At 36.6% G+C, this 21,945-nt stretch overlaps 1 protein-coding gene across 1 annotated transcript in view; it reads left to right on the plus strand.

Moving 5' to 3' along the window:
- The window catches only part of Ush2a (usherin), a 606,255-nt gene that overhangs the window by 314,103 nt on the left and 270,207 nt on the right, over positions 1–21,945 (plus strand). Inside the window, exons 35-36 of the mRNA XM_090341196.1 lie at positions 8,569–8,720; positions 13,760–13,922. Of these exons, the coding sequence (XP_090197322.1) occupies positions 8,569–8,720; positions 13,760–13,922 (315 nt within the window). The remainder of the gene's footprint in view (positions 1–8,568; positions 8,721–13,759; positions 13,923–21,945) is intronic.

A 21,945-nucleotide genomic window follows, 5' to 3' on the forward strand; every position in this document is an offset into this window, starting at 1 on the left:
ATTTTGAAATATGCTGGGGTTTTTTGCCCCTCCCCCTTGAAAGCTACCTTATTAAAAAGTATAGCTGTCTAACAATGCCAAAATGATTCCTCACTATCTAGCATAACCCTGTGACACCACAGAAGTGGGATTGTAGACTAAGTTAGATATACTTTTTAAACAGTAAAATTGAGAAGATAATAGTTGTATCGGTTGCTGGCTGCTCGATTTTCTTTTGCCTCAGTAGATCTGCTTTGCCTAGTTCTCATGTCCGTCTGTGGATCACATAAGGGCAGAACTTCCCCATGCCAGTCATCTGACCTCATCCCAACCTGTGGCAAAGTTTAATATGACAGTATTATACAGCGAGTGTTGGGATATGAGAAATAATAAAATGGTAATTATATAGCTATGATAGACATGTGCATACACAATTCTACAATAAATATATTTCATTAGGTTATAAAAATGGAATGATTTCAAAGACTGTGGGAAGGAAAATCTCTACCGTGGCCTCCTGAACATATATGGCCTACTTATCAATCTTAATATTTCACGAGCCTAGCAATCTATAGTTATTCTAGATTTATTCACTTCTTTATTTTGTAGTACTACAGACTAAACCCACAGCTTCATATATGCCAGGCAAGTGCTTTACCCCTGAGCTACATACCCATACAGCTGTTCAAAAGTGAGACAGTACATAGATATTTATCTATTTTAAATGCCTCTCAGTGTGAGAGGATATGTTACTGCTGCAATCAGGATTTGTTAATGTCAAAATGGGCATACCACTGGGTATCATTGACTCATGTCTATAATCCTAGCTACTAGGGACTGAAATCATTGGATCATAGTTTGAAGCCAGTCAAGTGATACCAAGAAAAGGCAAGGAAGCTCCGTCCCATTTAACCTGCAAATTTCCTGCCATAGTAGCAAGAGCACAAACGCTGAGCTCAAACCCCAGCTACTACACACACACACACACACACACACACACACACACACACACTCACAAACACAGAAAAAGAATGAGAAGATGAGAACTTGATACACATTGAACAGGTGAAAATGAAGAATTTTTGAGCAACATACAAAAGTATCCTGATGTTATACAAAGCTTTAGCTATTGATAGCATGTTTCCTTTAGAAATAATTCAGCCATTTCATTGGCTTTACTTTGTGAGAATTTAAATATAGGTATATGTCAGGTCAGTGGTGATCACATTGGTAACCACAGAAAAATGTTTGAATGCATGATTGTTCACAAAAACCTTTAGAGACAAGAGAGCATTATTAGAAGCATTTTTAGTTTTGTGTTTTGAATGTATATAGTATTTCATCTTTGGGTATAAGCAGTTACCTATGGATTCCTTATAGGTACTCATTTCATAAAGATACAATATTATAGAAATAAAGTTTTGTTATGTATATAAATGAAGGTACAGGGATGAAGGCTAATTAAGTATTCCATCATGAGTAGAAAGAACTATTTGAGGGCCGGGAGTTTGGCCTAGTGGTTAAAGTGCTTGCCTAGCATGCACGAAGACCCGGGTTCGATTCCTTGGTACCACATACATACAAAAAAAAGCCGGAAGTGGTGCTGAGGCTCAAGTGGTAGAGCTCTAGCCTTGAGAAAGTCCAAGAACAGTGCTCAGCCCCTGAGCTCAAGCCCAGGACTGGCAAAAAAAAAAAAAAAAGAAAGAACTATTTGATTTTCTGCTAAGACTAGTAATATTATTAGTAATAATAATATTACTAATAATATTTGCTATGGCTTTTAATTCTCCAAATTAATCTACAAAAACACACTATCCCAGGATTCAGATGTGAAAACTCAGATTCCTAAGAATTAAGAGCTTTAATTTTTCAAAGTCAAGACAGCCAGTTAACTAGGAAGGAACATAAAACAAACCATAAGTTACTAAAATTCATTGCTATATTTGTTGTATTACTCTACCAGTAATTTTTACAGATTGCTTTTAATATAAGATTCCATGTAGTCATGTGCAAAGCAAACGAATTCAGATTTTTTTTCCTTTTTTGTTTTTTATTGTAATTAGTAAAAGGGTTACATGATATTTGCCAGATAGAAGGTGCATTAATTCACATACATTGATACCCTTTCACATGTCTTGGTACCCATTTCCCTCCCCCCCCAACGAATTCAGATTTTTTAATTACTTTTAATTGTTAAATATCTAATTCTCAGTAACAATATTCAAAAGTCTGTTATACTTTCTTTCTAGCCTTAAAGAAATAACTGGAGTGGCTTTTGTTTTGTTTCCTTATTTTCTAATTTGAAATAACTTCTTTTTTTAAAGCAGTCATAATAGGACTCTGTTTTCTTTCCAGCAAGACTGTTGGAATAGGTGAAATGGACTATAGAATTTGGTGAACCACTTAGGAAAACTGCTTGACAGTTTGGAACATTCAGATAACTTTTATGAAACACCTCCAATCAGTGTGGCAGGCAGAATTTCCCAAACAGTCTTTTATTTTAAGTCAGATGATTCCGTTTTTAGGAGAACATAACAATAAGAAGGCGTGAGACCTCTTCTCTCTTTTCCTTTTTAATTGAAGGATCAAGTAGTCACAGAGGGAGAGATCTGCCACTTTCCATTGTCACCTGGACCTTGAGGAGAGCCTTTGGTTAGAATTAATATTGCCATGTGGCCCTAGGAGGAAAAGAGCAAATATGTTTGGAGCATCTGTATTCACTATGCATGTTCTTTTTATGCCACACTAAAGCATCGTTGTTTAATTCTTACAGTAAACAGAATTCTTCCAGGTAAATAGAGATACCCTGTATTGAATTAACAGTGTATTGTACTTGCATTGGATTGTCTTGGTTATATATGACAACCCTATCGAGCATCTTAGAAAGTACAATTTGACATATATGATGAAGAGACACAAGGATGTACTCTGTGGACAATTATGATCCTGCTTCTCTGTGAAAATTAAACACCTTAAAATTTCCATCATTACAGAACTAGGTGATAAACTTGAAACTGCTTGCATGAGGCAGCCGGTGAGAATTAAGTATCCATTTTGCAGATTATTCATTGAATGTGTAGTGTTGGATTCAGTCACCTGGTTCCCTTTTATTACAGAAGATGATAAGTTCTTTTTTCCCCCCTCTAGCTATCTTACTGATTATTAGAGCAAAAGATTATGAAAGGAAAAAAGAAACACAAAAACACACTATGGTGCAATACAATAAAATTAATACAATAGTATTTTTACTAAATATTTATCTTTGGCCTTTACGGAGTCCACTCTGTTTTTCTTCACACTGCCTTGTGCCTTCCAGGACAGGAGGAAAAATAGGTAACCAGAAAGCTATGAAGTATAATATTCTATATGCTGAATGTCTCAGTTTCAAATACATGATTCTGCAACTTTCTACTTACATAACAAATAAATGCATTACTCTTCTCATTAAGACCATCTCAATTTCTGTCAGGGCCACAGTGTATTCATTGGGTCTTCATTCCAGTGTCACTTGCGAATCTTTTAAGAGATTACTAAGGCAAAAAGATAAAAAGAATAGGACAACGGTACAGTGAAAGTGTCAGGCTTTGTTCCTGAATGACTGTCTGGTAATGTCTTATTTTAACATTGCAAAAATAATTCATCTTTCTTCAATTTGCCAATGTTAAAAGAAACGAACCGTATAAAACATGTGCCCTAATCTAGGACATGACATAAAAACTTGGTACATTTTTCTTGCCAGTCCAGTGGCTTGAACTCGGGGCCTGGGCACTGTCCTTGGGCTTTCTCAAGGCTAGTGCTCTACCATTTGAGCCATATCACCACTTCCGGCTTTTTCTGTGGTACTGAGGAATCGACTCCAGGGCTTCATGCATGCTATGCAAGCACTCTATCACCAGGCTACACTTTCGGCCCAGAAATTGGTACATTTTTAAATAACTTTAAATTGTTTTGTGTCCTATAATTTTGAAAATACACAGACTTTCAAAAGTTTCGCCTATAATATTCTCTCAAGCTCTTCATAGGTATTCCTTCTATTCCCATTAAGGAAGGCAGTATCCTCTCAGGATATGGTTTAAAATGTCTGCTATATGATTCACTAGTTTTGATTATCTGGATTATTAGATGTTTTTGACTTACTACTTTTCAAAACCTTTATTTTGGGGCTGAATGTTATTTATATATAATAAAAATTACTATGAAATCTACCTGCATTTCTTGTTCGGAAGTAGCATGATTGTTTCCAATGGCCCCTTGGCCTACAAGCTTCCATGAGGTTGCCTGTAGTGTCCCTTTCACTGAGGATTTTTATGATTAAAATACAAACTATGCCAGATGAAACATCCATGCTGTCTCAGGGTTTCTTTTCTGGTCAGAGCTTTTTTGGGGGAGGGGGCTTATTAAACTACAATGGTATTCCATTTTGCCTTAATTTTCAGCCTTTGTCTAGTAAGACCTGGAACAAAAGACAAAAACCACCATGGGCAATACTATGAGCCATTTCCTTCCTTGGAACAGGTTTACACAAACTTAGCTTCTTCAGTGTGAGATGGGTACTAATGTCTTATTTCTGGTACTTGGAAAAAGTATCAGAAATATGAGTATCAAGTTATCAGTGATGGTTTCTTGGTCAAATAGGAATTTTGTTATAGATCCAGAATAAGTTGTACAAGAGCGTGACATTTCAAAATACTTTCGAAGCTAATGTCAGCTGTGAGATGATTTTTAGCATAGGCGACTATGGAAATGAAAAGAGATGATCAGTTTGGAATATGAGATCTAGGGGACTTTGGTGAGAACAAGGGAAAGTGTCATCCATTAGTTAAAGAGCAGAATTATCCAATATGTATTAGTTTTATGAGTCATTCAGTTTTTCTAAATATTGTGAATCGACCGAATGCCAAGGAACTCTATGGCATGTGTATTCACTCACATTAGACTTTGGTCTCGCCTACCTTTCAATTCACATGCATCTGATACTCAGAAATTTTTGAGCAAGTGAATTAACTGTCAAAATTGCCACTTAATTTCATTGTCAGCTCATTTGCCCAGTGCTCATCTTATTCTCAACTCTCTCAGTAACTGTCTGTTCTTTCCATACCTGTGGCTCCAGATGTCATGCTTGCTTAATGTCTCAAAACTGATTGTTACAATTGGCTTGAGAGAGTCAGGTGGGAAAGAAAGTATAGGTAATTTTTAAAAAGTGCTAACTTTGGAGACACTGTCCCTGAGAGTAGCAAAGAACACAAAAAATAGACACAAGAGTTGATGCAGTAGAGCATCAAGTTAAAATGAAGCTAAGTGGCTAGGTACTGGTAGCTCATGCCTATAATCCTAACTACTGAGATCTGAGGATCACTGTTCAAAGCCAGCCTGGGCATGAAAGTCTGTGAGTCTCTTATTTCCAATTAACCATCAGAAAACCAGAAGTGGTGTTATGGCTCAAGGTGGTAGAGCACTAACTTGAGCAAAAGAGTTCAGGGACAATGCTCAGGAATAACTCCCCATGATTGACGTTAATTAATTAATTAATTAATTAAGCTGAGTAAATACCCTAAGTCTTCTCTCTCCTCCAGGCAGTGCTAAATTAGAGAATATTGACTTTGATGCCATAATCACAGTTTAAATCATCACAGAATGATTCACTGTATTCATTATAACCTGTGAGAAAAGACTAATAAGTATATAAAGTGTTTATTAGAAAAAATGCCTTTGAAAATGGCTAAGATTTTTTAAAGTTACTACATACAGGATGAGATGTAGATATCACCAAAAATTAACTTCTGAAGCATATCTCATTTCCCAATTATGTCAGATAAGCAAGATATTACGCACATAATCCTCACACAAAAGAAATTCTCTGTTCTCCAATTATGGAAGAAAAAGGAAATATTGATTTGGGTTCCTTCTGTTGCTGTTGAAAAGCAGGTCAAGTAGATAGCATTTTAAGGGTCTTACCATTGCTTTAAGAGCTTCTGCAACACTTTATTTGCACATGAGATTGCTTCAGTGAGGATTAAATGATTGTTTTTGCAGGGTACCTGGCACATAATCACTCTTTGTCATTCTTCTTACGGTGATGATATCTATTTTTTCCTTCCTGAAAATTTTCTATGCATTATGTGATTATTCATTGTGTATCTTTCATTTCCTCATTTTAACTCCTTTGTGCCTTTGGCAATCAGAGCCTACGTTAGAGTTGCCAAAGTTGAGCGTGTTAGAAATAAAGAGCAGATACCGGCAATCATTTTACTTGAGTGTGTCATAAACCGTGTGTTATAGTAAAACAGAGACTTCCTTTCTAAATGAAGAAATCAAGAAAGTGGACCTAGAAAGATAAACCATGAAAAATTACCATCAAGGATTTTAAAAAATGAGTCAAAACAGCCTCTACTAAAAGTATTAACATATAGAAAGCATGGTTCATGCATGCAACCCCAGCAACTTGGGCTGAGTAATAATTTCCATAGATGCTAGCTAACTGCCCTACTTTCTTTGTCGCTTGCGGATTTCTTCATCCAAAGGAATGTTCATATGACAATACATGCAATACTGTGTAGCTTTACAGTTTATGGCACTTGAAGACCACGGTGAGCAGGATCAGAGGTGTGGACTTCCTTCTCAGGAGAGACAGATACTTAGGGAAGGAGTTATTGGTTTTGTGGTTCCATGAGCCATGCTACCCATGAATTGATGATGAATGAAGGATGAATCTACTGCCAGAATATTTATAAAACCAAATTTTGTGTCCATAAAAGTGACAGGCAAGGACTTGCTTGATGACCTTGACTTTGCTAGAGTCTCAGTGTGAAGTTTCTCCATCTGTGAACTATTCTTTCATAGTGTGTCAGTGGCTATCTTTTCACGTATGGAATTATCACTTTATTTCCATAACTGGAGGTTATCACTCTATGTTAAATGCTGGTATTTTTACTATGCTGTATATTACTTACTTTATTCATTCCATCTGCATTTTTTTTTGCCAGTCCTGGGCTTGAGCTCAGGGCCTGAGCACTGTCCTTGGACTTTCTCAAGGCTAGAGCTCTACCACTTGAGCCTCAGCACCACTTCCAGCTTTTTTCTATATGTGGTACCGTGGAATTGAACCCGGGTCTTCATGCATGCTAGGCAAGCACTTTAACCACTAGGCCAAACTCCTGGACCTCATTCCATCTGCATTTATAGTGAGCCTACTAGTAGTGTTTCTAGGTATCATTCTAAGCTCTAGAAATAAGGAAGACTTGTGATTTACTTAGAGAAGCCAGGCAGTTAAACAGGGAATGATGATAATAATAATGTGATAAATAGGTAAACACTTTGATGTAGATAGGTTCTGTGCTGGAAAAGGCAACCAATTACTGTCCTGTGAAAAACTATCTAATAAAGGAACTTTTAAGATAATTCCTCAGAAACATACTTAGGGAAGCTATTGTCAGAATAACTTTACTTCTCATTCAGCATGAACTCACAGTTTTGTCTCCCACAGTATAATATTCAATCAACTTGGGGCTCTGTAAATACAGACACCCTTGTTTATTCTAGCCCTCAATGTCCTTTTCATGGCTGTTTCTGATTGAGTAAGTGAAATAATTATAGGCTGTAGCCATGTCAGGATGTTATGTGTTATGAAAATGCACATGACTTTACCTCTGAAATACTTCTTAGGTAATCATTTAAACTTGCAAGTCATTATTTGTCAAGTCCATCAATGAATGTAGTTTGCACAATTCATTTGATTTATTGTTGTTGATGAATGCAAAGGCTTTAAATTCTAACTACCTAACTCTGAATCCTGATATGAGAACTTGAACGACCTACCTAAACTCTATGCCTTAGATTCTGTGTCTGCAAGTAGATGATAATAATATAGTGCAGGTGGGTTGCAAGGAGTGGGAAGAGTCAGTATAGGTCAGGTGTTCAGAGCAGTTCCCAATCATAAGTAATGTACAGTATAAGCAATAACAAATAAAGTTGTTACTTGTACAGCACTTCTATGAAGAACATTTTAGGAAGTAATAAAAGTTATAAATGTCCTCTGGTTAGTCAATTTGGATGTGGCACAATAATGATAGCACAATATGTGACACAATAGAAAGATTCAACTTCTCAAACTACTGGGTTTCATTTCTCTCTATGCATTGATTTGCTTAACATTTTTGCTGTTTAAATGTAAAAGTTGAGCCAGGTGCTGGTGACTCACACCTGTTAGCCTAATTACTACTGAGATCTAGAGGATTACAGTTCAAAGCCAATCCATGAAAAGCTCTCATGAGACTCCATCTCCGAAATAGCTAGCAAAAAGCTGCACTAAGAGCATGGCTCAATTTGTACAGTGCTAGCTGGGAGCAAGCGAGCTGAACAAGAACATAAGAGTAAGAGGTTCCTGAGTTCTAGCTCAGGAAATGGCAATAAGAGGAGGGGAAAAAAAGAGAAGGAAGAGTAGAAGAAGCTTTTTGTATCCTTGGAAATGAGCTAAGAGTATCAACCCAGGATATTGTGTTTCATTAACTGGTGAAGTAGATATCCCCCCTCCCACTGAGAACCTTCACTATTTTCTCATGACCACACTCAAAGCCAATTGTATCTTCTCAGGTGTTATCACAAGTTATGGGTTATATCTGGATGGTGTGTTAATTCACAATTCGTCAGACCTCAATTGTCACGCCAATGGATTTGCTCCAGGAAGCTTACACTCCTTTCAAGTCCTGGCATGCACAGCAAGGGGTTGTGCTCTGGGCCCACTGGTGAGTATATACATTTACATTATCTAGGATGAGATCTCAGTGACTCATACTGTATAGCCAGACTTTCAAGCATGTCGGGAGATTTTTTTTGATAAATATCATTTACAAATGACTAAGATTTTATATTCACCATAAATTTCAAGGTCTCCCAGATTTTCCTGAAAGAATAGTAAGTTGGCTGCTATAACAAACCATAAAGTTTGCCTTATTCCATGATACATATGTAAGGTGGGATGATTTATTTCCTAATCCATGGTTCAATCATTGAGTAATTTCATGACTAACATGTGAAAATTGAGCCAGGTGCTGGTAGTTTATGTCTGTAATCCTGGCTGCTAAGAAGTCTGGTATCTGAGGAATCCAGTTCAAACCATCCCTACTCAGACAAGTCTGTGAAACTCTTATCTCTGATATGCCAGCAAAACATCAGAAATAGAGTTGTAGCTCAAGTGGTAGAAACACAGCCTACTGAGGAAAAAATGAGAGGAGAAAGAAACCAGGCCCTGAAGTTTAGCCTCAGGAACCTCACACCTTAAAAAGTGAAAACTAAAATTCTATAACTGCAGCTATATAGTGACATTGATTCCCAAAGAGTAGGCTAGTATCTTAAGATATTAACTTTACTTTGTAAGTCTTGGACTAAAAATATTTTGTCATATAAATGTGATGTGATTTCATAAGAAGACTATTTAAAATTACATTAATAACAGCATCTAGAACATATATTTCACAAGCAAGATATGAATTCTTAGTACTTAAAAAGCTGGAAAAAATAACTCCTGAATTCCTAAATGTTTAAAATTCAGCAGATAGTGATACATAATTAACATGGGCTAGCACAAGGTTCCTTAATTTCAAAACATATACTCTCATGCATTTTTCTTGATTAATTAGATTGAGTTTTCATTGAGGAGGAAATTCATTCATTTTAGATATTTTTGGCAATGTTTTCTAATTCCCTATCATTTTAATGCACTCTATCTCCATCGAAGACTGTATTATACAAATATTACCTTAAAAAAATAAAAGCAGCTCTTGAGCTTAATTCTTGCTTCTGTATTCCTGGTCACACATCTCATTTTGTTTCAGAGGTTGGTTGCCTTCCAAGCAGCTACCATTAACTGTGGTAGAGCTCAACTTCATCTTTATTGCCATTCGCATTTTATAGCCCACCCAATGGATGGATCCCTACCCTTAAAAGCAGCAATGGCATCAGGCCAACTTTTCTTTCTTCTCCATTCAAAAAAAGAATAACAAGACAGGAACAAAAAAATACTTCCTGTGTGCTTGGAAACTAACACTTAAAAAAAATTCAACTGCAAATTGTAGCTCTGGTGACACACTTGATCCCACATCAGCTCCCATGTCCTGACAACTTTAAACCCTGGGGGACACAGTTATTGATCTGTGTCCTGTACAGATAGCCAGCAACATTATCCTTAAGAAATCAAATGCCACAGTGTTCTGATGGAGAAAGGGGAAAACAGAATTGACCTGTAAAACTTACTGGTCTATGCCTCATCCATTCTACACTTGATCCTGATGTACAGCACAATGATTTCTCTCCCTGTGGTACTTTTCTTTATACTGAACACAGTATGCAAACATGTTTCCTCAACCAGTGATCCAACTCTAATCACTAGGATTGGAAAACAATGTCTTCATTTAGAACAAGTCAGCTACACACTGCCAAGAAGTTAAAACCCATGGTCTTCAGTAGGCTCTGGAAATATTTTTATGCTAATTACTATATGGTTTATGCCCTTACAGTATTGTATAACTGGGTATTTTAAGTAATCCTTCACATTTACCATAATCACAAAGGATGTTACTGATTCCATTGTTTTTGTTGGTATTCTTTTAATGTACCTTGATTAATTTAAGAAATCTATGATGCAATCTTCAGAACCAGAATTTCCTGAAATTAAACTCTAATGTGATATTCAAAAGGATCCAGCCAAATATTATATTGCTTAAGCTGAATGACACAATATTTTTAAAAGCCACAGTTCATTGATACCAAAAAATATGTATCACTTCATAAATTGTTTTCTGGCAGAAATAAAGATTAAATTTTTGGAAGAGCCTAACTTAAGAACATTCCTTGATAATAATTTTTGCCTTTAGAAATAGAAGCTTGCTTATTTGTCATCTTCCATATGTTGAATATCATTATTTCCTGTACATGCAGAGACACAATAGTCAGCATTTCCTACAATGGCACCCTTAGAATTGGCAAGTTGCTGATATGATAAGGAATCAGCCAAGCAGGCAAGCTAAGCAAGCTTACTCCCTCAGTTCAAACCCCAGGGCTATGAAGACAAAAATAAATAAATAAATAAATAAAATAAATGTAAGCTCAGTACTGTGAGTCACATCTATAATCCTAACTACTCAAGAGGCTGCGATCTGAAGATTGCAGTTCAATATTAGGTCAAGCCTATTTCTCATTAGTGAGCAAAGGGGGAAAAAAAGCTGGACAAATTTGTAAAGCAAAATACTTTAAAATAAAAATACACTAATAATTCTACATTCTTACCATTTTAATGTGATGTTAGCTCAATAGGTTTTGTTCCTTAGACAGACCAAAGGCATCATGTTTTGGTAATCAGAATAACCTGATCTCCCTATTATTTCTTTGGATGTTTTTATCCATTCACAAAACATATTTGACTTTTCAAGCAATTGTAACATAAGAAGCAAGTTTTCAGTGCATTGATATCTAATTTTAAGGTTTGTCAACTTAAATTCACTAATTGGAAATCAATGAAACTGGGGTAGTGGGGGCAATAAATACAGAATTCAGTAGCAAGGAGCTTTTTAAATGCATCCCTCACTTTCAATTATATTAGTGAGAAAGTGTTTAAACTTGGTATTTTTACAGTCCAGTGAGCTTCCCACGGGACCATCAGTTTGCTTTCCCTTCTCTGATGTAGCAGGTTAAACAGCGGTAGTGGAGGTGAAGGCTGAGATTTTATGACTGCCTGGCTTCAAATGGAGTCCCCAGAGACCACCTTAAGGATAAGTTGCAGACTGACTCTGATACGATATGGTTAAAAAAGCTGCCCTAATTTCTTGGTGATGACACGCACATTTACACACACACACACACACACACACTCACCCTGCACATTTATTTCTTACAAAGAAAACCACGTTGTTAGTTTTAAGACACATGAATTGTAGTGGCAATATATGCTAGAGATGAGAATAATAATATAGGCAAAGCTATGCAGACCTTCTTAAGAAACATACTTTCTACTAAGCCTCAGATTTCTCATTGTTTAGGAAGAGAAGGAATTCTTACTTTGAAAGAGTTGGTGTGAAATATTTAAAAAATAATTGCACAAGCATTTCTGATACATAATAGTTCTATCAAGTATAAAGATATCTTTAAATTTCTTTCATCTGTTTATTATACATTTGATCTCAAATACTTTTTCTGTGGCAAAAGGGTTTCCCTATGACAACTAAGTCAGTTGAGATGTGCCAAATGCCTTTGCCTTCTGACTGGCTTAAGACAAACGACATAAATAAAAAGGTGAAACAAAATGAACACACACACAAACAAACAACTTCTGCCTAGAGCAAAGCCACCAATTATAACGTAAAGGCTAGAGTGCTTATTAATATACTTATGAAATGTTTAAATGTTTATTTTGAATTAACCAGATATTTGAAGATATTATAATTAATCTGTATTGCCCTTAATTATTCAACTTTTGAGACTTTTTATACTTGGAAGTAATTGCTGTCCAATAATTTAAGCTGGCCACATAGATATAACTGCATTATAATGAAATATTTACGTGATGAATTGATGTATTTCTAATGTCGCTTTTTATCCTTTCTTATATAGCACTATTAGATTTTTTTAGAAAATGAGTAAGGCTTACAGATCTAAATAACCAGATAGCCATTTCTCTAATAAAAATAAAATGTACTGTGACCTCAAACTTATTAAAAATTAACACTGTCATTTATACATTTATTTTCATAATTGGAGAAATGTATTCACCTTCACAACTAAAGCCTTCCTAACTGACATTATTTGACTACTTCAGAGTTTCCTGTTTGATTCCCTTCTTAGGAGACACAAGTCTGCCTATACTTTAAGAACAGGGTCAAGATTATCTAATTAATTCTTAAACAATTAATTCTTAAAAAGTATGTGATACTTATGAGTTTGTATTAATTAACTTACCAGGTTTAAGTCAGTTAAAGAAGCTAAAAGTAAAGACGGTTTAAAAAAATTGAACCCTTTTCTACTTTGATTTCAAGTCCATCTCTACTTATTTAATACTGGACTTCTTCCGACCAGTCTGCAGCTCAGGATTGCTTTGTATTTGAGAGAGTTCTTCTCGAAAAGCAATGTGTCTTTTGCTATTTCTGCAGAAGCTGGTTAACACCATATCTACTACTTTTGTGATGCTCCCTTAGGGATGGATCATTCAGGTGCCTTTATTTCTTAATGTTAGCACAATGCCACCTTTGCATACTTGATAGTAACAAAGCTTAGGGAACAGATTGTGTGTGTGTGTGTGTGTGTGTGTGTGTGTGTGTGTGTGTGTGTGTGTGTGTGTGTGCATACTGTGTGACGATGCTTGGTGTGGCTTTTCCACCAAAGCCAGGACTCACTCTGTCACACCCACCAGGAACTTAGCAAAGGAGGATGAATGCATGTCCTCTCTTTCACAATCCCATAGAAATTATTTTTTTCAGGAGTTCTAAAAAATCATCCGTGGTTGTTAGCAGCCACAGGCGCAATCTCAGTGTGAGCTGATCTGCAAATCACCAACAACTGCCTTGGTCAGGAACTCCAATTCTAAGCATTCACAGCAGGGGGAAGAAAACATGAGGCCTGCTTTGATCCTGCTGACAAAATGAGGTATTCAGACAAGATGCTACTGTCAAAATAGTTTACTTCACAGGAAAAAAATAAAAAGACACAGAGAGAAATTTCTTTGAAGAAATATGCTCAAAGCAAAGCATATACTTATCTTATTTGCAAACAAAAATGAATCTTTTCCTACTCACAGGTGGAAAATTGTACTCTGGAAGCTCCCCCTGAAGGAATAGTAACTGTATTTGTCAAAACAGAGAGAGCCCAGAAACCCTGCGTGAGGTGGGAAGCACCTGTCCGTCCTAATGGACGCTTAACGTACTCGGTCCTGTTCACTGGGATTTTCTACGCAGATCGAGGTAATTTGTATGTAAGATTTCAACTTTAAGTGCCATTGGAAAATAGTCTCTTTGCAGCTGAAGTCTTCCTTTTAGCTACAGCTTTTAATGCCTCCCCTTCCCTCCTAAAACTAACCTTGTGCTGGTAAGCTCAGACACAGTTCTCAAGGATGTGATTCTCCAAAACTATTCCAAATATTCTCAGCTGAGAAACGGCTGGAAAAGCTCATCCCTCTGCTCAGACCCCACAGAATCAGAAACTCTAGAAGACTCTGGGTTTATTTTGTTATTTTGGTCATGAGATTTGAACTCAGGGCCTTGGCGCTATCCCTGAGCTTCTGTGCTTCAGGCTATATCACTCTGCCACTTTCAGCCACAACCCCACTTCTGGTATGTAGGTGGTTCTTTGGAGGAAAGAATCTCATAGACTTTCCTACCTTGGCTGGCTTGGAACTATAATCCTTAGATCTCAGCCTCCTGAGTAACTGGGATAACAGACATGAGCCACCAACACCCGGCTCAGAATTCTGTGTTTAAATCGATATTCAAAGGTGCTATAAGGTTAGAAAAAGAACAATCTAGCCGAACACAGTGGATCATACCTGTAATCTTAGCTACTCAGGAGGCTGAGATCTGAGCATGCAGTTCAAAGCCATAGGACTCCTCTCCAATTAACCACTAGAAAACCGGAAGTGGCCCTGTGGCTCAAGGGTAGGGCGCTAGCCTTGAGCTGAAGAGCTCAGGGACAGGACCCAGGCCCAGAGTCCAAGTCCCAGGACCAACAACAACAACAAAAAGACCAATCTAGTTTACCATTGCTATGCTTTCTGGCATTTCATTTACTTGACGTCAATACCATATGGAAAATTCCAGAGATAGTAAGATTACATTCTCGTGATTTTTATTATAGTATAGTATTAATTTTCTCTTTTCTCTCTATACCAAAACCTAGTTTTAAATTATACTCCACCATATAGAAAAACAGTTTGTATAACATAGATATGTATATGTGCATGTGATATATGCATATACACATAGGCATATATCTATATAAGATATACACCTATCTGTATATATCATATATATGATATATATCACATATATGTATCATATGTGCATATATGCATCATATATATTCATATATATGTACATATCAGAAAGAGACTGTGGCTCAAATCTGAAATATTACTTTTGAAAAGAACTGAGCTTTGCTTTTGGAATTCATCTTAAATAAGCCACTTTGGGGGAGGGGTCCCTTTTCCTATTTCCCAACTAATTTGGTAATTCTGGTGTATGTTCCAATAAATTGACTGAACATGAATGAAATAGTACATGGGATTTCTTGAAAATGGTATCAGAAGTGTACAATTTAATAATTCAGGGGCTGTGATAGCATGATGCTTATTTTAAGTAAAACCCTTCCATAGAAATATTCAAGGACATGTTTTAATGGATACTCTTACTTGGTTTTTTTCATTAGATGTCTCCATTGCCTCTTCCTCCCCAAAAGTAGTTATGCTATTTTCCCGTGAGATGTTTTCAATGTTTGTTTGCAAACTAGCAGCAGATAGATATGATCATGGAAAGTTGCACTTGTTATTGGAAGAGTATTCTATTCCTTGGGTTGCCGTTTCTGCTGGTTTCTGAGTGTTCTCCTTTGGTGAGAATCAGTTAACGTCCCCCAACTGGAAAAGGCAGTGAAGACAGAAAACCGAGACCATTTGAAAAGTGTGGAGGAAGCCGTACTTTGTGCACTGGAATAGACACCGAATGAAGGCGTGTCAGAGCCTGGGCTGATCTCCTCAAAGATTGGTGTGTCCTTTTTTATGCAATCAGGGCTTTGATGTATTCTGCTCTGAAGCACTTGTAAGATTATGAGGTTGAAGGAGTGATGATCGATTTGAAAAAAGAAGCAACATTTCGGCTGGACCCATGACAGCCCAGCTCTTTCCGCCAAGGCAGCTAGGTGAATAATGCAAGAGCCATCTTCCCCCTCGTGTTTAATCTTGCATTGTTTTTGCAGAGAAAATTTCTGCTTGCCTTCTAAGTCATGTCATCTTTGGTTGTCAGCCCGTCCCTCAAACCATCAAAACGGTATTAAATGTTGCAAAGCTGTGCAGCAAGAGAACTTTCAAAAGTCAGAACCCATTTGCAGAGCAGCCCTTGTAGAAAATGTATTCTGTTCTCGGCAGAATTTTCCTTCAGTTCTTTCCACTGAGAAGTTTACTGATTTCTCCCAGTGGAATCTGCTGGAATTTATCGGTTCATGGTTGGCAGTCACAGATTAAGGTAAATGTCGATCTGTAATGACCCTCTACATGTTAGTATTGCAGTAAAGCTGGGCTTTTATGTCAAAGATATCGGAGAGGGAGCTATTACACATGACAGGGGTGATCAAGGGACTCCAGACCAAGGCAAGCATTATTAAATATTGACTAGTTCTGTGATTTATGTAGAGCTGGAGGAAAAAAGTGACTTTTTAACCATTATATATTCTTCAGCAACGAAAACCAGCCATTTATCTCCTGCTGGTAGTCAAGAAGAGAGTGCCTGCATATTTTAGTGGAGGGAAAAATCTGGTCTTCTAAATGAGATGAACTCCTCCATAATAACATTTCAGTGTGTTAATTGCCAAAAGCAAAACAGACAAATTGGAAGCAATTACAAGATTTGACTTAAGGAGTTTTGCATTCAGCTCTGGGATGGGGAGGGAATGAGATGGGAAGCTGAAGGAATGTTTGGGAAGGGGTCCCAAGAAACACTTGTCATTGGGTCCATGTCACAGGAAGGCTCGTGGACACTCTTAAGTAAAAGCATTTCATATTGTCTGGATCCTGTCACCCATCAGCAACTGGGTGACATTTACACTGAGGGTCAGGATGTCTGCATGGCTCTTCAAGACACAAATTAAACATTAATTCATCAAACTTATTTAAGATATCATCTGTTCACTAGATTTATACAAAGCTTATTGAATTGTCGAATGGCTAATTGGTTATTTCCTTGACATAATGAACAACTGTATTTCATCCTTTCCTATGATGGCTGGCAAAGAGGTGGTGGCTAGAATTCATAAGACAGAAATTCAGCCAGGAGGAAACAAGTTTAGCTTTAAAGTAGCTGTGTCTGTAACCTACAATGGAGTCACTATTTCCCTAGGCAGGATGGTGGATGGGCTCTCAATAGCCCATCCAGAATTCTTGTTCAACATATCAACTCAGGTTCTGAGTTTAAAACTTTACAAAGTCCCCACCAGGTTTCTTGACAAGTAAGGCTGCATTTATCAAAGTGGGGTTTCTCTTAAGAGGGTTTACTTTTGATTAACTGTTCTTTTCTCTTAAACTAATATTTAAAAGACAAGAATTTGGAGTGAGGCCAAGGGAAGAGTGATAAAAGAATGAGAGGAGAGAAGAGGAGAGGAAAATTCTGTCATAGAATTCATTGCATATATCCTATGAAACTTTTAGTTTTAGTTCATCTTTTTAAGATTGAGGGAAGGAGTTGGGCTGGGAGAAATGGAGGAAAAGAATGAGAGGGATTACATCAGTAAAGACATGTTGCATTATACTTATAAACTGCTCTGTGGAATGGTAATTCCTTTATAGAACTCCTTAAACTATCTAAAATTCCTAATTTTTTGTGGGTCATGGGGCTTGAACTCTGTGCCTGGGCACTGTCTCTTAGCTCTTCAGCTCAAGCCTTACCCCTTGAGTCTCACCCTCACTTCTGGTTTTCTAGTGGTTAATTGTAAATAAGAGTCTCAGGGCCTTTAGTGCCTGAGCTGGCTTTGAACTGTGGTCCTCACATCTCAGACTCCTGAGTAGCCAGGATTAGAAGTGAGAGCCATTGCACTAGCTCAAAACATTAAACATTTTAATGACAAAAAGATAAGCAGTCTAAGAGTCCAATGTGTTCTAGGGTCTCAGAATCTTGTATCTTTCTAAAAATGCATGCATAAGCAAAAGTAAATAATACTCTAGGAAATATCTGTAATCTTCTTTCTACTTGTATACACAAAGGGTTTTAAGTTTTACATAGCATTGTGCATTATACTTGTGTGTGTGTGTGTGTGTGTGTGTGTGTGTGTGTGTGCGTGCACATATATATGTATGTGTGCTGTCCTGAGGTGCTATCTTTTAGCTTTTTCACTTGAGTCTGGCACTCTGCCACTCTACCACTTAAACCACAGCTTTTTTTCTAATCTGGTTAATTGGAGATAAGAGTCTCGAGAGGCTTTTCTGCCTGGGCTGACTTCGAACCACACTTCTCAGATCTCCTCTTTGGTGTAGCTATGATTACAATCTTGAACCACTGGCAGCTGGCATTTTCTTTTTCCTTTTTGCCTCAGTAAGTTCAGAGTCATCACAACACGAGTACCTAAACAGCTTCCTCATTCATTGTCCAGTTTTCTAGTATACTATGCTGCCATTAATCTAAGAAGTTTCCTATGAAGGGACATTTAAATTATCTATAATCTTTTACTTTTCTCAGAAGATAAAGCATATAGCTAGAAAACAGAAAATAGCCACCCAAAATTCTGAAAATGCATTGCTTAGTCAGATGAAAATGTGGAAAAATGTAATTTTGAACGATTAGTCAAATTTCACTCCAGGAAGGCCATGCAATGTAAGTAAAGGTGTTTAATATTTGCCCCTGCACAGAGTATGTGCTCCATCTGCTCTTTGCCAATTTGAGGTGCTAAAAACCGTATTGGGTAGCATCTTGAGTATGCACTTCTGTTTTAGGAATTCATCTGCACATATTCTCATGCGTCAAGCTTGCTTGCATTTCTTTTTTCGATGAGTACATTATATCTTTTTTCATATTTTTTTATTGAAGGAGCTGCTCAGTATTTCAGAAGTTATAGGAGTAGCAATTTCTACCCTCCACCCCCTTCATGTTACTGGTAGCTAGGCCTTTTTCACTCATAGTGGTTAAATATTTCTTTTTAAAAATAGCATTTGAAATTCATACTGATGGATTATATAATGTATGGATCAGAACCTAATTTTTCCCAGAAAACATGTCATTGTTTCAAAGGCCTTCATTGGATGGCCGCAATCACGTTACACAGATTTTAAAACATCTGACATTTTTACCATTATCTATACATACAGATAATTCCATAATCCATATATACAGTCTTTTAATTACTTTTTTAAAAAGGTAAAATCTGTTTTGAAGCCTTGTCTCATTCCCCTCATTATCTATTTCATAAACCTTTCCTTCTTATTCTTCCCTTTCATTTTCAATGTTTGTATATTTCTACTTGCTTTCTAGAATCCTTGAAGCCATTTGTAGGTAGGTAGCTTAGCTAGAATTAATATCTTTAAAATATCAGTTTCCTAGTCAGTAATACAATTATATTTTTTTGCTTTCTGCATCTCAGAACTTGAATTTTTCTTTAAACGAATCTTGCACATTTCCTTTGTTTAGCCATTCATGTCTTGTAATTATATATATATATATAATTTTATATTATAATTATAAAATATACATTCATATGTATTAAAAATTAAGTTGTACAAAAGTAGTATAAAATAACTACTTTTCAGTAAATATAGGTAGACTTCACTCTCCACTACCATTCTTCAGAAACTCAAACTTGCAGATGTTTGTATCTGTCACATCCATCTGCTACTGACCAATACCTAGAGTCTTATTACTTGAATTTGTTGTTACTTTCCCTAAAAGCACAGAAATTTGATCACTTAGAAAATGTAACCTGATGAACTGCATGTGCCAAATCTGAGAAAAATTATCCTTCTAGCATTTTCAGAGAAAGCTAGTCATTCTGATATCAAAGAACGTAGGTGCTTGTACAAGAAGTAGAACAAAGTTAATTTGACAAACAACTAGGCCTTTCCCTTTGTTAAAAAGAAAATGTATTATAGTCACTTGAGTGTGAAAATATAGTGTGAGAATGACAGCAATGACAAACAGAGTGGCAAAAATTAGCATCACCCCACCTCACTGAAATACATTAGAATATATTTTCCCTTACATGTCAATGTCTTCTATTACTACATACAAGTAAGCACTAGCATGCAGTTCTGTCAGGTTCTACTTCTGTTCCGGGGCAGAGGGGTTGGTTGATCCATATCAGTTTGTTTTTTTTTTTTTCTGCAAGTGTCATCCACTCACCTGTGATGACCATTTTTATCAATGGCTTTCAAGAGTACTCACTCATGTTGCTTAGGTGAGCCATCACTAGACAAAACCTTCAGCATTTTTTTTCTCATTACAAATGTTAATTCACCATTCAAATAGTAGGTAAAAGATTTACAATAGTTTTTTTTTCTTTTACAGATTCAATGCTCTATTTTTAAATAAAACAACTGTGCCTACTTAGTAATAAAGTCTAAACTCATTAAGATCATAGTAGTAGGAACCTGGCTAATGATGAACTGATTTTAAATTTACAAAGTCTGTTAAAAATTCTAACCAAATACCAAAAAACAAATTCTATTTTAAGAGCTGAAGTTGACAACCATTATAAAGTTGGAAACATTTATTTTCTACTGTACATGATACAAAACATCTCGTTGTCAAGAAGAAAGAACAGAAAATGACCTGAAGAGAAAAAGAAAATCTCCTGAGTTCCTGTAGAATTCTTTCTTTACAAATGGTAGTCTTTTTACCACTCGCCTTTCTTTAGATCTTTGCCCTCATCCTATTCTTAGACAATACCCCATCCTGCTCTTTTCTGAAGCCACGATTGTGAAGCCTTTTGCGAATTGTTGAATTCTTCATTATCCTTCCTTTCGAATGAACTGGAAAGTGATCTTCATTGCTTGATAACCTGACAGATTGTTTTGTGTCTGAGCTTCTAATGCAGAGCACCAGAGTGTGCTAATTGCTGAGTCCTTTGTGCCCTGCTAACTCTTGCCTGTACTGCAAAACTGGATTGTAGCTTCCTTTTCATCTTCAAATGCCCCTTTCTTCTAATCCCCTATTTGTGTTGTAACAGAGACTAAAGATATCTACTAGGGGCGGGGTTGGGGAGGAAGGAGAGAAATGTGGATTATAGAGGCAAATAAAAATAATCTTTCAGCATCAGCAAAGAGAAATATGACTTTCATATTTGGAAAGCAGATTGATAATATCAGATAGGTATAATGATCATTTCATAGATCTCTTAAAATTCTTCCTGAATGGTGACAGATACAACAAACTAATTTGGGGATGATTTATTTATCTTCCCCAACAGAGATTGCCTCTGAACAGGAATGAATCCTTTTATTTGTGTAGGAGTTCAGTTTAGTTTAACATGCTGCTTTTATTGTTGTTGTTATCTTTAATAGTGAACAAAGATTTCAAGATATCAGTTTACAAGTTTCTCCCTTCCATCATTCTCCCCTCACCTCCCCTATCTCATCAAGGAACCTGGTTGCATTTTTACCTAGATTCATTATGCATATGACTATATTTGCCTACCCTTCCACTCTCCATTCTTCTTTGCCCCTCTTGTTGATTTCACCCTCCTTTGATATACCATGTTTCGGGTTGCTGGTATTCTTTTTATTGAACTATAATTCAGTCATTCCAAGGAGTGACACCCTCTCAATCTTTTTCTTGCATATACCATACTTTAGTGAATTGATTTGTATATATCTGCATGCATGTGATCCTGTATTTGTTTTCATATATGTTTCTAATTTTAAAAGGAGGTTGAAAAGAAAGGACAGGGAAGGGAAGGGGGAAAAGAAGAAAGAAAGAAAGAAAGAAAGAAAGAAAGAAAGAAAGAAAGAAAGAAAGGAAGGAAGAAAGGAAGGAAGGAGAGAGAAAGAGAAAGAAAGAAAGAAAGAAAGAAAGAAAGAAAGAAAGAAAGAAAGAAAGAAAGAAAGAAAGAGGAGAGAGGAAGAGTTGGAGGGAGGGAGGGAGGAAAAAAGGACTGAAGGAAGGAAGTTATAAAACTACCACTAATCCTACACTTTCCTTGCTCATAAGAACTGATGACTCTAGCCAATGCTATGGACATGGTATTGGGAATATGAACACAACTACATAGACATAAAAATGACTCTATAGACATAATGTTTTA

The sequence above is a fragment of the Megascapheus bottae genome, chromosome 10 (genome assembly GCF_031878675.1).
Source record: "Megascapheus bottae isolate mThoBot1 chromosome 10, mThoBot2.hap1, whole genome shotgun sequence".
Classification (NCBI taxonomy): domain Eukaryota; kingdom Metazoa; phylum Chordata; class Mammalia; order Rodentia; family Geomyidae; genus Megascapheus; species Megascapheus bottae.